The sequence below is a fragment of the Macaca fascicularis genome, chromosome 9, assembly GCF_037993035.2.
Source record: "Macaca fascicularis isolate 582-1 chromosome 9, T2T-MFA8v1.1".
Taxonomy (NCBI): Eukaryota; Metazoa; Chordata; class Mammalia; order Primates; family Cercopithecidae; genus Macaca; species Macaca fascicularis.
The window spans coordinates 133,733,160-133,750,816 of NC_088383.1; the positions used below are offsets into that span (position 1 = coordinate 133,733,160).

At 41.3% G+C, this 17,657-nt stretch overlaps 1 protein-coding gene across 11 annotated transcripts in view; it reads right to left on the bottom strand.

The window, feature by feature from the left end:
* Positions 1-17,657, bottom strand: part of EEF1AKMT2 (EEF1A lysine methyltransferase 2) — an 89,017-nt gene that overhangs the window by 56,321 nt on the left and 15,039 nt on the right. For 5 of the 11 annotated variants that reach the window (XM_074003035.1, XM_074003036.1, XM_065521578.2 and 2 more), the window contains 2 exons: positions 12,249-12,356; positions 2,833-3,049 (listed from right to left, as the gene is read on the bottom strand). In XM_074003035.1, the coding sequence (XP_073859136.1) occupies positions 2,833-3,049; positions 12,249-12,356 (325 nt within the window). Of the gene's footprint in view, positions 1-2,832; positions 3,069-12,248; positions 12,357-17,657 lie in introns of all 11 variants that reach the window. The other 6 variants (XR_012418257.1, XM_074003038.1, XM_074003037.1 and 3 more) reach the window with 3 other exon arrangements.

The following is a 17,657-nucleotide window of genomic DNA, read 5'->3' on the forward strand; positions in this document are numbered from 1 at the left end:
TGTATAAATTGTCCAGGACTAACTTTTTAACTCCGTGAACTAATCCTACAGAACTGGAATTATTATATTTCAAAATAGAATACACCAAAATATTAATAGTGGTTGTACTCCACTGATGATAAATGAATTGTCTTAATTATTTTAATCTGTATGCTTATGTGTTGACGTTATTGATATTTTTCAATTATTTAGATAATAAATTTGAATTACTTTTTCTTTTAAACGATAGCTCCCCAGCCAGGCGCAGTGGCTCACACCTGTAATCCCAGCACTTTAGGAAGCCGACACAGGCGATTTCAAAATCAGGAGATTGAGACCATTCTGGCTAACACAGTGAAACTCCGTTTCTACTAAAAATACAAAAAAGTAGCCGGGCGTGGTGGTGGGCGCCTGTAGTCCCAGCTACTCGGGAGGCTGAGGCAGGAGAATGGCGTGAACCTGGGAGGCGGAGCTTGCAGTAAGCCGAGATCGTGCCACCGCACTTCAACCTGGGGGGCAGAGCAAGACTCTGTCTCAAAAAATAAATAAATAAATAAATAAAACAAAGGATAGCTCCCCAAACCCGAATAGATTCAGAAAGACTCCCTTAAATTACTTCTGAAGTAAGATGGGTGGTTATTGCTTTCGTTCATTGTCATGAAGTCAAGTCCCTTGGACATCAAATTAGAACATGGGCAACTGGTTCCAGGTAACCCTCACCAAAAAAATTATAACACAAAGTATTTGTATAATCAGGGGTATCATGGAAAAAATGCAACATCTGTTTCAACAGTTTTATGAACATTTATAGTTCAAATAAGAAAAGAACCTTAAAAGATTGGTGAAACAAGCTTTATTTTGTGCAAAGAGAATGTGGCAGCCAGTATGAGTAGTCAGGAACAAGACCTTTGGCAGTGACGCAGGGCAGTGTATTCTGTTACTGTCCCGTATCTAACTTCAAATACCATTTTCTAAGGGACTCATGCCCAAAAAATGTTTTCAATTGTATATAATTATTTATGTAACATTTCCCATGATAACACTTCACTTAAATTCTGTATTTCGTTCTAAAATTGAACATAGTTTACTCAATAGTTTTCAGACAGAGACACATTTTTAAGTACTCTAACCAGGCTAAAGTCTGTTCCTCATTATCAAAGACAGACAAATATGTTTTTGTCTGCTGGTTCTAGGAGTAAAAAAGAACACCTGTATTTAAAAACCAGGAAAGAAACTTGCCCTACACAGTGTAACTTTGAGCATTTATTAAAACTGTCAAAGTTCAGGAAGAGGAAAGGCTTATTGATACAGGGCCTCACCAGTTCTAAAGGAAACAAATTTAACATGGAAGATAATAAAATAAATGACATGTAATAAAAGACAATAAATCACATATAATTCTTGTTTTCCAGAGGCAATAGTAATGAAGCCATAAGCTCATATTTCAAGCCTCAAACACTTCAGGTTTTATATTATATAATCTGTCAAAGCCACTGAACACACACAAAAGGACATGTGTTAAGTGTTCTCTCAGCCTATTCCCTTAATACTAAAAAGAAAACAAACTCTAAAATAAGGTATATGCAGTACAGTTATAAATAATGGTACACAGTAAACTATTCTCTTGAGGTAATTCACTTCCCATTAGCTTGTGACAGTTGAGGTTCAAAATTTAACCAAATATTGAGTACCATTTTACCCAAGACTCCATCCTGAAAATTTATCCTATCCTTAAAAAAAAAAAAAAAAAGTGCAGGATTTGGAATAAAAAGGGGGGGGAAAAAACTAATCTGAAAAGGATTCTAAGAAAAAACAAGCAAATATTCGTAGATTCTCAAGATACTTTCCCAGAAATGCCTGTGCACTACATGAAAAACTGGCAGATAAAATATTTCTTAAAAAATGCAAGGAACAGTCTGCCAGAGAACTCAAAATATTTTGTGTCTAGATTACAGATTCTCAGTTCTCATAAGATCTCCACTAAGCAGATACTGCACTAACTACACTTTGCTAACTAGGCAAAAAAGGATCCTGCCTCAGGCACCAGAATCTTCTATCAATTCCCTACATTTTAATTCTGTGCAATCTTAAAAATAATTGTTCTATATCCTCTGAAAACAAGAATTGTTCTATAATCTCTGAAGACCTAAATGACCACTAGGGCAAGACCAGCTAAAGTATCTATAATATTAAAACTCTCATCATGTTAAGACAAAAGTACTTCTTCCATCTGCATTATTATGAATTTGCCGGTAAATCAGTGCACTAAAGTCAGAAGCACAATATATGTTTTGTTTGATTCTATAAATAATAGATTATATATCTTAAATAAAAGATTGTACAATTCAAATAGAGAACTTAATTTTGTTTTTTTGTTTTTTTATTTGGGTCTCACTCTGTCACCCAGGCTGGAGTTCAGTGGCACAATCTTGGCTCCCTGCAACCTCCACCTCCTAGACTTATGCAATCCTCTCACCTCAGCCTCCTGAGTAGCTGGGACTACAGGCACGCGCCACCAATCCCAGCTAATTTTTTGTATTTTTAGCAGACACAGGGTTTCACCACATTGCCCAGGCTGAGAACTTAATTTTTACAGGCTCATAAATGTTAGTACTTAACTGCCAGGATTTCTCAGAAAATTTTTTAGAAGATCTCTGGATCTCAACCAATGTTATTTCTCTGTGCTTTGCATATACAGTCAAAAGTTACTGTCAAGGTCATTAACAGAGAAAAAAGCAGGCAATTCCCACAAATAGAAAAGTAAACCACTATTAACACAAAACAGGGAGAAAACCTGTTTAAGTACATGAAACCTGAGGTAAGCACACATTTAAATGCCATATAGTCATTTACCTTCACTGAATTCATTTAGCAACTCTTCCTTGGTCCAATTACATGACGTTATCAGAAAAAAGCCTTTTACTTTCAACACTCTGGAGAGAGATTTCACATATTGCTTCCTCTTCTCAATTGCATTGTCAGGATTAAGGCTTATGGCATCAAAAGTCCCTTTGTCAATACAAATATGAAATCCAGACAGCTGTGTGGAGAGATTCAAAAAGTCTTCTACCTATATTAAAAGTCAATGTCTATGTGAGAACAATTAAAACAAAATCCTTACAGAATGTGACAACCTGTAAAAGGTTATTAATAAAAGGACCCATTAGTTATAATGGCATTTTACATATAATAAACATATTTTCAACTTTATACCTTTTATGAGCTTCATTCCAAGATCATTAAAGCCAAGATTAATAAGAGAGACTGATATTTCCTGAACATTCCAAATCTCTACAAATTTGGAAACAAATCAAAGACAGCCATATTCCCTAATAATACCAGCACATTATGGAGCTCACAAGCCTAGTTTATGAAAAAACTGTTTCTGTCAAAAAGTAGAATATTTGACATATTCTTAAAAATGACAATTTATTTGGAACTAAAGTCACTGGAAATAAGATTTTTGGAGACAGGAGTCTTGCTATGTTGCCCGGGATAGACTTGAAAACCTGAGCTAAGCAATCCTCCCATCTCAGCCTCCTAAGTAGATGTGGCCACAGCACTCAGCTATGGGAATAAGATTTTTAGCTTATATTCCTAGTGTGTAACCTAAAATAAACACGGTAAATCAAAAGTTCTTGGGCCTTGGCTGGTCCGAGTGCAGTCGTGTTTACAACTAATAGATCACAACCAGTTACAAAGTTCTTCCTTCCTTCTCTATTACCACTGCTTCACTTGACCTGCCTTTAAAAAAAAAAAAAAAAAAGAATTTCTTGGGTCTTGACTCAGCAGCTCACGAAATTACTAATAGAAATAACGAATGGCATAAGGCTTAAGAAATTAAATAACTTTTAAACTGCAATTACTTAAGCTGGTAGATTTCATGCACTTTAGATGTGTAAAGTCATACATCACCATCTCATTCACTGTCAATAACTTGATGGCATAATAAGCATCGGAAATAGCAATCTGTCTCAATTTTATAAAATATTCGCAATTTACCACTGAAAATTCTGAAAACTCATTTTGAAAAAAACAATTAGGCAACTAGCTCACAATTATTCATACAAATTTAATACAGTAATTATAAACCATGTTTAATCTAAAACACTTATTGACTTAAAAATGTATATATTATGTTGATGTATATTGGAAGGTGGGTCTTCTCCCTTCCTTCATGTCCAAAGTATTCATGATACCTGAAGCAAAATAATGACTATCACTCTGAAGAGCTAACTTTGAAGAGGCTTCCTCATCCTAAATGCCTATATAAAAATACTCATCTGGCCAGGCACAGTGGCTCACGCCTGTAATCCCAGCACTTTGGGAGGCCGAGGCGGGCGGATCACCAGGTCAGGAAATCAAGACCATCCTGGCTAACACGGTGAAACCCCATCTCTACTAAATACACAAAAAATTAGCTGGGCAAGGTGGCGGGCGCCTGTAGTCCCAGCTACTCGGGAGGCTGAGGCAGGAGAATGGTGTGAACCCAGGAGGCGGAGCTTGCAGTAAGCCGAGATCACATCACTGCACTCCAGCCTAGGCGACAGAGCGAGACTCTGTCTCAAAAAAAAAAAAAACAGAAAAAAAATACTCATCTATTCAACAAATATTTTGTGGACATCTATTGTCAGGTACTTTTCAGCTGGATATAACAGTAAACAAAATAGAAAAGGTCCCTGTATGAAAATATATATTGGCTGGGCACAGTGGCTCACGCCTGTAATCCCAGCACTTAGGGAGGCCAAGGCAGACGGATCATGAGGTCAGGAGATCGAGACCATCCTAACACGGTGAAACCCCGTCTCTACTAAAAATATAAAAAATTAGCTGGGCGTGGTGGCGTGTGCCTGTAGTCCCAGCTACTCAGAAGGCTGAGGCAGGAGAATCGCTTGAACTGGGAAGCAGAGGTTGCAGTGAGCAGAGATCACACCACTGCACTCCTGCCTAGGTGACAGAGTGAGACTCTGCCTCAAAAAAAAAAAAAAGAAAAGAAGAAAATATACCTTATATTCTACAAAGAGAAAGATAAAAGATAAATAAGCTAAATAAATAACTTCAGATAAAGTGCCATGAAGAAAATAAAAACCGGCCGGGCGCGGTGGCTCAAGCCTGTAATCCCAGCACTTTGGGAGGCCGAGACGGGCGGATCACGAGGTCAGGAGATCGAGACCATCCTGGCTAGCACGGTGAAACCCCGTCTCTACTAAAAAATACGAAAAACTAGCCGGGCGAGGTGGCGGGCGCCTGTAGTCCCAGCTACTCAGGAGGCTGAGGCAGGAGAATGGCGTAAACCCGGGAGGCGGAGCTTGCAGTGAGCCAAGATCGCGCCACTGCACTCCAGCCTGGGCGACAGAGCAAGACTCCGTCTCAAAAAAAAAAAAAAGAAAAAGAAAAACCAGAGAAATAAGACACTAATTGACTTGGAAGAGAAATAGTTTGGAAAATAGAGTAGAATGTTTTCTCGGCCAGGCGCAGTGGCTCACGCCTGTAATCCCAACACTTTGGGAGGCCAAGATGGGCAGATCACCTAAGGTCAGGAGTTCGAGACCAGCCTGACCAACATGGAGAAACCCCGCCTCTACTAAAAGTACAAAAATTAGCCGGGCATGGTGGTGCATGCCTGTAATCCCAGCTACTCGGGAGGCTGAGGCAGGAGAATCGTTTGAACCCAGGAGACGGAGGTTGCAGTGAGCCAAGATCGCCCCATTGCACTCCGGCCTGGGCAACAAGAGCGAAACTCCATCTCAAAATATAAAAATAAAGAAAGTTTTCTCTAAGGTGTTATTTGAGCAAAGATCTGAATTATGAGAATGAACCAAACATGCTAAGATCTGAGGCAAGAATACTAGGCAGAGGGCAGCAAGTATACAGATTCAAAACAAACTTGACATGTTTCAGGAACAGAGGAAAAGCCAGTGTGACAGAAGTGTTGATGATAAAAGAGGAAGAAGGTAAGAAATGAAGGAGTTTGTAAGGCTGGATGAGGTTCAGAATCCATTTACAATGCAATGGGGAAGTCAATTCAGGATTGTGAGCAAGGAAGTGACATGAACAGATTTACATTTTTTAAAATCTGGCCAGGGCTGGACACAGTGGCTCATGCCCGTAATCCCAGCACTCTGGGAGGCCAAGGTGGGAGGATCACTTGAGGTCAGGATTTTGAGACCAGCCTGGCTAACATGGTGAAACCCGGTCTCTACTAAAAATACGAAAATTAGGCTGCACACAGTGGCTCACTCTTGTAATCCCAACACTTTGGGAGGCTGAGGCAGGCAGATCACCCGAGGTCAGGAGTTCAAGGCCAGCCTGACCAACATGCTGAAACCCCATCTCTACTAAAAAAATATAAAGAAAATTAGCTGGATGTGGTGGCTCACGCCTGTAGTCCCAGCTACTTGGGAGGCTGAGGAATGAGAATAGATTGAACTCAAGAGGCCGAGGTTGCAGTGAGCCAGGATGGTGCCACTGCATTCCAGCCTGAGCAATAGAAAAAGACTCCGTCTCAAAAAATAACAAATAAAAAATCGGCCGGGCGCGGTGGCTCAAGCCTGTAATCCCAGCACTTTGAGAGGCCGAGACGGGCGGATCACAAGGTCAGGAGATCGAGACCATCCTGGCTAACACGGCGAAACCCCGTCTCTACTAAAAACACAAAAAATTAGCCGGGCGAGGTGGCGGCGCCTGTGGTCCCAGCTACTCGGGAGGCTGAGGCAGGAGAATGGCGGGAACCCGGGAGGCGGAGCTTGCAGTGAGCTGAGATCTGGCCACTGCACTCCAGCCTGGGCGACAGAGCGAGACGCCGTCTCAAAAAAAAAAAAAAAAAAAAAACACAAATAAAAAATCACTCTGGCTGCCCTGTGGTAAAAGAACATCAGAGCAGCATGAATGGAAATGGAGAGGCAAAAATCAAAGGCTACTGTAGTAGTTTAAACAAGAAGTAATAGTGGTTCGGACTTCACAGGAAGCAATTGAGATAACAAGGAATGATCACATTCTTGATATATTTTGAAGATAAAACTGGCCAAAAGCAGTGGCTCATACCTGTAATCCTAGCACTTTGGAAAGCAGAGGCAGGCAGATTGCTTGAGGCCAGGAATTCAAGACTAGCCTGGGCAACATGGCAAAACCCCATTTCTACAAAAAAATTAGGTGTGGTAAAGCAGGCCTGTAGTCCCAGCTACTCTGGAAGCTATGGTGGAACAATCACTTGAGCCCAGGAGATTGAGGCTGCAATGAGCTGTGATAACACCACTGCACTCCAGCCTGGGCTACAGGGCAAGACACTGTCTCTACAAAAAAAAAAAAAAATATATATATATATATATATATATATATACACACACACAAACATATGACTAACAGAATTGGATATAGGACTTTAAGGAAAAAGAAGAACCAAGGATGACTCCTTGGGTTTGGGTAAATGCAACAGGGTGAATGAGAGTGTTATTAATAGAGATGGGAAAGACTGGAGAAATCAGGTCTGAGGGGGAAATCATGAGTTTCATTTTGGACTAATTAAGTTGACAGACTATTAGCATTCCAAATGGAAATTTTGAATAGGCAGATTTTACAGGCATCCCTCAGAGATACTGCAAGTTCTGTTCCAGACCCACACAACAAAGCAAACAACACAATGAAGCAAGTCACACAAAATTTTTGGTTTCCCAGTGCATATAAAAGTTATGTTTACACTGTATTATATAGTCTATTAAGTGTGCAATAGCATTATGTCTTTTTTAAAAATGCGTGCCTTAAAAAATACTTTATTGTAGGCCAGGAGTGGTGGTTCATGCCTGTAATCCCAACACTTTGGGAGGCCAAGGTGGACGGATCACCTGAGGTCAAGAGTTCGACACCAGCCTGGCCAGCATGATGAAATCCCGTCTCTACTAAAAAAATACAAAAATGGCCAGGCGTGGTTGCTCACACCTATAATCCCAGCACTTTGAGAGGCCAAGGCGGGTGGATCACAAGGTCAGGAGTTTGAAACCAGCCTGGCCAATATGGTGAAACGTCATCTCTACCAAAAATACACAAATTAGCCAGGTGTGGTGGCAGGTGCCTGTAATCCCAGCTACTCAGGAGGCTGAGGCAGGAGAATCACTTGAACCCAGGAGGCAGAGGTTGCAGTGAGCCAAGATCCCACCACTGCACTCCAGCATGGGCGACAGAGCGAGACTCCATCCCCCAAAAAAATACTTTATTGTTAAAAAACACTAACAAGCCATCATCAAAACCATGAGTAAGTCATAATCTTTTCTCTGGCTGGAGGGCCTTGCCTCGATGAAGATGCCTGCTGACTGATCAAGGTGGTGGTTGCTGAAGGCTGGGATGGCTGTGACAATTTCTTAAAATAAGACAGTAATGAAGTTTGCTATATCGACTGACTCTTTTATGAAAGATTTCTCTGGAGCACATGATATTGTTTGATAGCACTTTACACACAGTAGAACTTCCTTTGATACTGGAGTCAATGCTCTCAAACCTTGCTACTGCTTTATTAACTAAGTTTATGGAATATTCAAAATCCTTTTTCAACAATGTTCACAGTAGATTCCATCTCAAGAAATCACTTTCTTTGCTCATCCACCATAAGAAGCAACTCCTTATCTGATCAAGTTTTATCATGAGACTGCAGCAACTCAGTTACACCTTCAGGCTCCACTTCTAATTCTAGTTTGCTACTATCACTACATTTGCAGTTAACTCCTCCACTGAAATCTTGAACCTCTCTCCAAGTCATTCATTAGGGTTGGAATCAGCTTCTTCCAAACTCCTGTTAATGTTGATATTCTGACCTCCCATGAATTATAAAATTATAAAATAAATGTTCTTCATGACATGTAGAATGGTGAATCATTTCCAGAAGGCTTTCTTTTTTTTTTTTTTTGAGATGGAGTCTCACTGTGTCGCCCAGGCTGGAGTGCAGTGGCTCGATCTCAGCTCACTGCAAGCTCTGCCTCCCGGATTCACGCCATTCTCCTGCCTCAGCCTCCCAAGTGGCTGAGACTACAGGCGCCTGCCAGCACACCCAGCTAATTTTTTGTATTTTTAGTACAGTCGAGGTTTCACCGGGTTAGCCAGGATGGTCTTGCTCTCCTGACCTCAAGATCCACCCGCCTCGGCCTCCCAAAATGCTGGGATTACAGGTGTGAGCAACCACACCAGCCCATCAAGGGTGTTTTTGTTTATGTTTTCATTTTGCTTAATTCTTTAAAACCTTAAAACAGGACAGGCACAGTGGCTCACACCTGTAATCCCAGCACTTTGGGAGGCTGAGGCAGGCAGATCACGAGGTCAGGAGATCGAGACTATCCCAGCTAACTCGGTGAAACCCCATCTCTACTAAAAATACAAAAAATTAGCCAGGCGTGGTGGCAGGTGCCTGTAGTCCCAGCTACTTGGGAGGCTGAGGCAAGAGAATGGCATGAACCTGGGAGGCAGAGCTTGCAATGAGCTGATATTGCGCCCCTACACTCCAGCCTGGGTGATAGGGCGAGACTCCATCTTAAAAAAAAAAACAAACAAACAAGATTAATCGTCATATATATCTCCATCAGAGTTCTTGGGTGAATTCATGCATTGTCAATGAACGGTAATACTTTGAGTCTTTTTCTTTTGGGACAGTAGGTCTCAAAAATGGGCTTAAAATATTCAGTAAACCATACTGTAAACAGATGTGCTGTTATACAGGCTTTGTTGTTCCATTTATACAGCTCATGCAAAGAATATTTAGCATAATTCTTATGGGCCCTAGGATTTTCAGAATGGGAAATGGGCTTTGGCTTCAACTTAAAGTCATCAGCTGCATTAGCCCCTTCTAACAATAATGTCAGCCTCTCCTTTGAAGCTTTAAAGCCAGGCACTGACTTCTCTCTAGCTATGGAATTCCTACATGGCATCTTCTTCCAATATTAGGCTATTTCATCTCCATTGAAAATCTGTGTGCTGTTTAGCCAGCTTCATTGGTTATTTGCTAGCTAACTTGCTACACCTTCTACATCAGTACTTAGTGCTTTATCTTGCACTTTTATGTCATGGAGATGGCTTTTCTTTTTTTTTTTTTTTTTTGAGATGGAAACCCACTCTGTTGCCCCGGCTGGAGTGCAGTGGCACGATCTTGGCTCACTGCAACCTCCGCTTCCCAGGTTCAAGCAATTCTCCTACTTCAGCCTCCCAAGTAGCTGGGATTACAGGCACCCACCACCATGCCCGGTTAACTTTCTGTATTTTTAGTAGAGACAATGTTTCAGTATGTCAGCCAGGCTGGTCTTAAACTCCTGGCTTCAGGTGATCCTCTCGCCTTGGCCTCCCAAAGTGCTGGGATTACAGGCGTGAGCCACCATGCCCAGTCAAGATGGCTTCTTTTCTTAAATCTCATGAACTAACTACTGCTAGCTTCAAACTTTTCTTCTGCAGCTTCTTCACCTCTCTCAGCCTTCACAGAATTGAAAAGAGTCAAGGCCTTGCTCTGGATTAGGCTTTGGCTTGAGAGAATGCTGTGGCTGGTTTGATGTTCTATCTGGACCACTAAAACTTTCTCCGTATCAGCAATAAGGCTCTTTGACTTTCTCATCATTCATGTGTTCACTGGAATACCACTTTCAACTTCCTTAAAGAAATTTTATTTTGCATTCACAACTTGACTAAATTTTGTCACAAGAGGCCTAGCTTTTGGCCTATCTCAGCTTTCAACACGTCTTCCTCACTAAGCTTAATCATTTCTAGCTTTTGATTTAAAGTGAGAGATGTGTGACTCTACCTTTCAATTAAACACTTACAGGCCACTGTGTTGAGGTGGGGGTTGTTTATTTTTTGTATTTGTTTTTTTCTTTTTCTTTTTTGAGATGCAGTCTCCCTCTGTCACCCAGGGTGGAATGCAGTGGCACAATGTTAACTCACTGCAACCTCCACCTCCCAGTTCAGGCGATCCTCCTGCCTCTGTTTTATTTTTAAAAACAGAGTCTCCCTCTGCTGTCCAGGCTGGAGTGCAGGTGGGACTACAGGCACCCACCACCACGCCTGGCTATTTTTTGTATTTTTGGTGGAGACACAGTTTCACCATGTTGGCCGGGCTAGTCCCAAACTCCTGACCTCAAAGTGATCCACCCACCTCAGCCTCCTAAAGTGTTGGGATTACAGTTGTTAGCCACCGCGCCCATTCCACTATAGGGTTTTTAATTGGCCTAATTTCAATATTGCTGTGTTCCAAGAAAGAAGGAGGCTTGAGGGGGAGGGAGGGAAGGAGAGACAGCGGGAGACCGGCCAGTAGGTAGAGCAGTCAGAACATACAACATTCATCAATTAAGTTCACCATCTTACGTGGGCACAGTTCACGACACGCCAAAACAATTACAATAGTAATATCAAAGATCATTGATCATGAATCACCATAACAGATAAAATAATAATGAAAAGCTCTGAAATATTACAACAATTACCAAAACGTGACACAGAGATACAAAGTGAGAACATGCTGTTGGAAAAACGATGTCAACAGATGGGCTCAATGGGCTTGCCACAAACCTTTGATTTGTCAAAAAACATACCATTTGGGAAGCCAAAAACATGGGGCATGCCTGTCTATAACTCTAGAGCTCAGAAGAGAGGCCTGGACTAGAAATATAAATTTAGGAATCATCATCTCACAGATTATAGGACACAAAAATAAACTAAATGATGTTTGGTGACGTTACTACTTGACGCATTTAAAACCTTTTGATCAGCCAGGCGTGGAGGCTCACGCCTATAAATCCCAGCACTTTGGGAGGCCGAGGCAGGCGGATCACGAGGTCAGGAGATTGAGACCACCCTGGCTAACAAGGTGAAACCCTGTCTCTACTAAAAATATAGCCGGGCGTGGTGGCGGGCGCTTATAATCCCAGCTACTCAGGAGGCTGAGGCAGGAGAATGGCGTGAACCCGGGAGGTGGAGCTTGCAGTGAGCCGAGATGGCCCCACTGCACTCTAGCCTAGGCGACAAAGCGAGACTCAGTCTCAAAAAAAAACCTTTTGATCTGGTTAATCCATAGTTAAGTATTATGTGTATTTGCAAACATCAGGAGCAGTAGTTTATGAACAAACATACAAAAGAAAAAATAATTTCCCCAAACCAACTAAATTTTTAATATAGCTATTTAAAAATGTTTCAATTTGTATTATTTATGATTGATCCCTAATTTACGTGAGTTTAAAACTTGTCAATTAATATGTTCTAGAAACATTTAACCTCTATTATAAATAGGATAGTAATATAAATATTACCTTTAACTTAATGTTAGATAAACCTTCTTTTTCTATAACACTTCCAGAAAGCTGAATTGCAGAAGGAGAGTAATCAATTCCAGTAATATCAGAGAAACCAAATTTTGCCTAGACAGAGAGAAATAATTTTATACTTTAGTATAAAATTTTAATATAATGTTTTATGAATTATAATATTCCTTTAGGACCGGGGTTGTCTTATTTTTGTTGTAGAGAAAATGACGTATAATCCAATAATTCATAATGCTTAAATTTTATTGTAGACTCTAAACAAAAACTGTAAGTTCATATACTATGACAACGCCTTTGTTTTCATAATATTTAATCTCTTTTTCAAAAGGAAATTCATGTTCTCAAAAATAATGAAAATATATGTATAAGCCCTCAGGCAAAAAAAGGTAACATTAACTTTTGATACTGATAATTTCCAATTCACACATAAATTTGTCATAAATTTTACTTAACCCAATTAAATTATATGAATAAAATCAATGCAAATGTAATAAGCTATCAATTTTTAAATTTTCCCTTCAGTGTAATTATACATTATGCAATTCTCCACCAGCCATGTGATTTTTAACCACCCTACATTTGTATATTACTTTTTCATCTTTAAAAGTATTTCATACATCCCACTAGATCTTTACAAAAAACCTGCGAGGTGGCCAGGCACAGTGGCTCACGCCTGTAATCCCAGCACTTTGGGAGGCCGAGGCAGGCAGATCACGAGGTAAGGAGATGGAGACCATCCTGACTTAACAGGGTTGGGCGTGGTGGTGGGCGCCTGTAGTCCCAGCTACTCGGGAGGCTGAGGCAGGAGAATGGTGTGTGAACCCGGGAGCCGGAGCTTGCAGTGAGCCGAGATCGTGCCACTGCACTCCAGCTGGGCAACAAGCGAGACTCGGTCTCCAAAAAAAAAAAAAACTATGAGGTAGGGTGGGCAGGTATCAGTATCCCCAAGAAGTTTCTTTAACTCATTGGACTTCAGAGTTTTGGTGTTTACTAGCCATTAATCCATCTAGGCTGTATAGTGTCTGTGGCAAAAGCATGGAAGCTTCTGGTTTTTACACATCCCCTAACAATGATGAACATTTTTAGACCAATGAGACTAAAAATAATTTCAAAAGAAACATGAAAAACTTTCTGTCAGTTGTTTATTCTTCTAGTACAACTTATAAAAATCACAAATAGATGTTTTAGGTTTCTAGAGATATCACTCAGGGCCTCAAACTATCTCCAGTGTCTTTCACATTCAATTTCTGGCACCCAAAAATGAGCAGACATTCAAGGAAACAACCAAACCCAAGGGGAGAAATTGACTTTAGAAACAGACCCGACAGGAGACCCAAATAAATGAATTATCAGAAAAAGATTTTAAAGTAAGTTACAAAGTACAGTGTAGCCTGAAATTCCCTTCCTCCTCTTCACCATTTACTAAATGATTACTTCCTTTAAAACTTAACTTACTGGCTGGGCGCAGTGGCTCACGCCTGTAATCCCAGTACTTTGGGAGGCTGAAGTAGGTGGATCACCTGAGGTCAGGAGTTCAAGACCACCCTGACCAACATGAAGAAACCCCATCTCTACTAAATATATAAAAATTAGCCAGATGTGGTGGCACACGCCTGTATTCCCAGCTACTTGGGAGGCTGAGACAGGAGAATTGCTTGAACCTGGGAGGTGGAGGTTGCAGTGAGCCAAGATTGCGCCATTGCACTCCAGCCTGGGTGATAAGAGCGAAACTCAAAAAAAAAAAAAAAAAACTTAACCCACTGCCACATCAAATCCATGAAGACCTACCAAGTCTTTTTAACCCTAAGTAACTGATTCCTAATCTAAACTCAAGAAACAAGTATACCAATTATTTTCTACAGGTAGATTGCTCCCTTTATTTTTGTTTTTAATCTAAAGGTCTAATATTCTCTTTTTTGATGCCAACCTTCTACCCTTTTAGCTGTATCCCTCCTTATTCCTTGAGATCTTATTTTCTCTCCATTTCCTTTAACTCCTTCTCTGGGAGACCTAGAACCCAGGATGAGTCTATTAACTGATTCTTACCGGTTCCTTCATTTTTTTTTTTTTTTTTTTTTTTTTTTGAGACAGAGTCTTGCTCTGTCGCCCAGGCTGGAGTGCGGTAGCATGATCTCGGCTCACTGAAGGCTCTGCCTCCCGGGTTCACACCATTCTCCCTCCTCAGCCTCCCACTTAGCTGGGACTACAGGCACCCACCACCACGCCCAGCTAATTTTGTTTTTGTATTTTCAGTAGAGATGGGGTTTCACCATGTTAGCCAGGATGGTCTTGACCCCCTGACCTTGTAATCCGCCCACCTCGGCCTACCGGTTCCTTCTTCTCCCATGCCTGTTTAATCTTCTAGTACAACTTATAAAAATCACAAATAGATGTTTTAGGTTTCTAGAGATATCACTCAGGGCCTCAAACTATCTCCAATGTCTTTCACATTCAATTTCTGGCACCCAAAAATGAGCAGACATTCAAGGAAACAACGAAACCCAAGGGGAGAAATTGACTTTAGAAACAGACCCGACAGGAGACCCAAATAAATGAATTATCAGAAAAAAATTTTAAAACAACTGACAGAAATGACAATGACAAGTGAGAGAATTCTAGCAGAGAACTGAGAACTACAACAGAGAAACAAACAAGGCCAGACGCGGTGGCTCACGACTGTAATCCTAGCACTTTGGGAGGCTGAGGCAGGCGTAGCACTTGAGGTCAGGAGTTCAAGACCAGCCTGGCTAACATGGTGAAACCCCATCTCTACTAAAAACACAAGAATTAGCCAGGCGTGGTAGCAGCTGCCTGTAATCCCAGCTACTTGGGAGGCTGAGGCAGGAGAATCACTTGAACCCAGGAGGCGGAGTTTGCAGTGAGCCAAGATCATGCCATTGCACTCCAGCCTGGGCAACAGAGCAAGACTTTTGTCTCAAAAATAATAATAATAAAAAAAATAAAAAATTAAAAAAAAAAACAAAGAAACCCTAAATAACATAATTGAAAAACAAAATAATTAGGAAATTCACGGGTGGGCTTGATAGCAGATGAGACACAGCAAAAAATTTTTTAAAAATTAGCAAAGAACAGTCAGAGAAAATATCCCTGTCATACACAGAATGACGAAAGAATGGAAAACTAAAAACAGGAAAGAATATCAAAGACACAATATGGGCTGAGCATGGTGGCTCACGCTTGTAATCCTATCACTTTGGGAGGCCAAGGCAGGTGGATCACCTGAGGTCAGGAGTTCGAGACGAGCCTGCCAACATGGTGAAACCCCGTCTTTCCTAAAAATACAAAAATTAGCCAGGCATGGTGGTGGGCACCTGTAATTCCAGCTACTCACGAGGATGAGGCAGGAGAATCGCTTGAACTCAGGAGGTGGAGGTTATAGTGAGTCAAGATCATGCCATTGCACTCCAACCTGGGCAACAACAGTGAAACTCTGACTCAAAAAAAAAAAAAAAGACAGAATATAGCACAGAATATAAGATGTAACATGTACACACACACAGTTATGTGTCATCATGGAGTGTACTTACACAAACGTAAATGGTGGAGCCTACTGCACACTTAGGCTACATGGTATGGCTTATTACTCCTAGGCTACACACCTGTATAGTATTTTCCTATACCGAATACTGGAGGCAACTGCAGCATAATGGTATTTGTGTATCTAAAGATTTTTTTTTTTTTTTTTTTGAGACAGGGTCTCAGTCTTGTTAACTCAGGCTGGAGCGCAGCAGGATAATCATGGCTTACTGCAGCCTTGCCCCCTGGCTCAATCAATCCTCCCACCTCAGCCTCTCAAGTAGTTGGATAGGCTCATGCCACCACCACGCCTGGTTAATTTTTGGTTTTTTGTTTTTGTTTTTGTTTTTTTGTAGAGACAGGGTTTCACCATGTTGCCCAAGATGGTCTTGAACTTCTGGGCTCAAGTTATCCACCTGCCTTGGACTCCCAAACTGCTGGGATTACAGGTGTGAGCCACTGTGCCCAGCCCTAAAGATATCTATACATAGAAAAGGTAAAAACACGATATTATAACCTTATGGGACCACCATTGTATATGTGGTACACTGTCAACTGAAACATTGTTATGTGGTGTATGACTATACATACATATACACACACACAACCGTCTATATCCACAGGGGTTCAAGACCAGCCTGGCCAACATGGTAAAACCCCATCTCTACTAAAAACACAAAATTAGCTGAGCGTGGTGGCGGGTGCCTGTAATCTCAGCTACTCGGGAAGCTGAGGCAGGAACCCGGGAGGTGGAGGTTATAGTGAGCTCCTACAATTTTAATACACAGTCCATACACAAACACATACACACACAAACATATATATACACAATCCATATGCGGAATCTGAGAGGAAAGGAAATGAGAACAGGGCAGAAGAAAAAATGGCATATGGCTAAGAATATTTCAATAGTGACAAAGGACCCAAGCCTCAGATTCAAGAAACACTATAAATTCAAGGCAGATGAAAGCAAAGAAAACTCCACCTAGGCACATTATAGTGTATCTGATGAAAAGAACAGAAAAATCAGCCGGGCGTGGTGGCTCATGCCTGTAATCCCAGCTACTCAAGGAGAATCACTTGAACCTCGGAGGCAGAGGCTGCAGTGAGCAGAGACGGTGCATGGCGCTCCAGCCCAGGCAATGGCGCAAGACTCCGTCCCAAAAAGAAAAACAAGAAAAACAAAAAAATCTCAAAAACATACAGGGAGTAGGGATGCGGGATACAAGGAGACAGATGACCTTTAAAAGGACAACAATAAGGCTCACGGCTAACAATAAGTGATAAAGAATGGAAGCCAGAAGATAGTAAAAGAAAAATAGTAACCTAAAAGGATATAGCAAAAACATTCATCAAAAATGTAGGAAAAGTAGCCATCAAAAATGTAGCTGATCAATGAAAAAGTAGTACGTATAAGAAACGGTCTTCAATGGCTGTTAATATAACAAAAAGATAACCAAATGTTCTACGCCACATATGCAAATATACACCAACACCTAATAAGTTTACCTGCCAAAAAAATAAATCTAATAAAAAATCTCTCGGCTGGGCACGGTGGCTCAAGCCTGTAATCCCAGCACTTTGGGAGGCCGAGACGGGTGGATCACAAGTTCAGGAGATGGAGACCATCCTGGCTAAACACGGTGAAACCCCGTCTCTACTAAAAAATGCAAAAAAAAACTAGCCGGGCAAGGTGGCGGGCGCCTGTAGTCCCAGCTACTCGGAAGGCTGAGGCCGGAGAATGGCGTGAACCCGGGAGGCGGAGCTTGCAGTGAGCTGAGATCCGGCCACTGCGCTCCAGCCTGGGCGACAGAGCGAGACTCCGTCTCAAAAAAAAAAATAAAAAATCTCTCAGTCCAG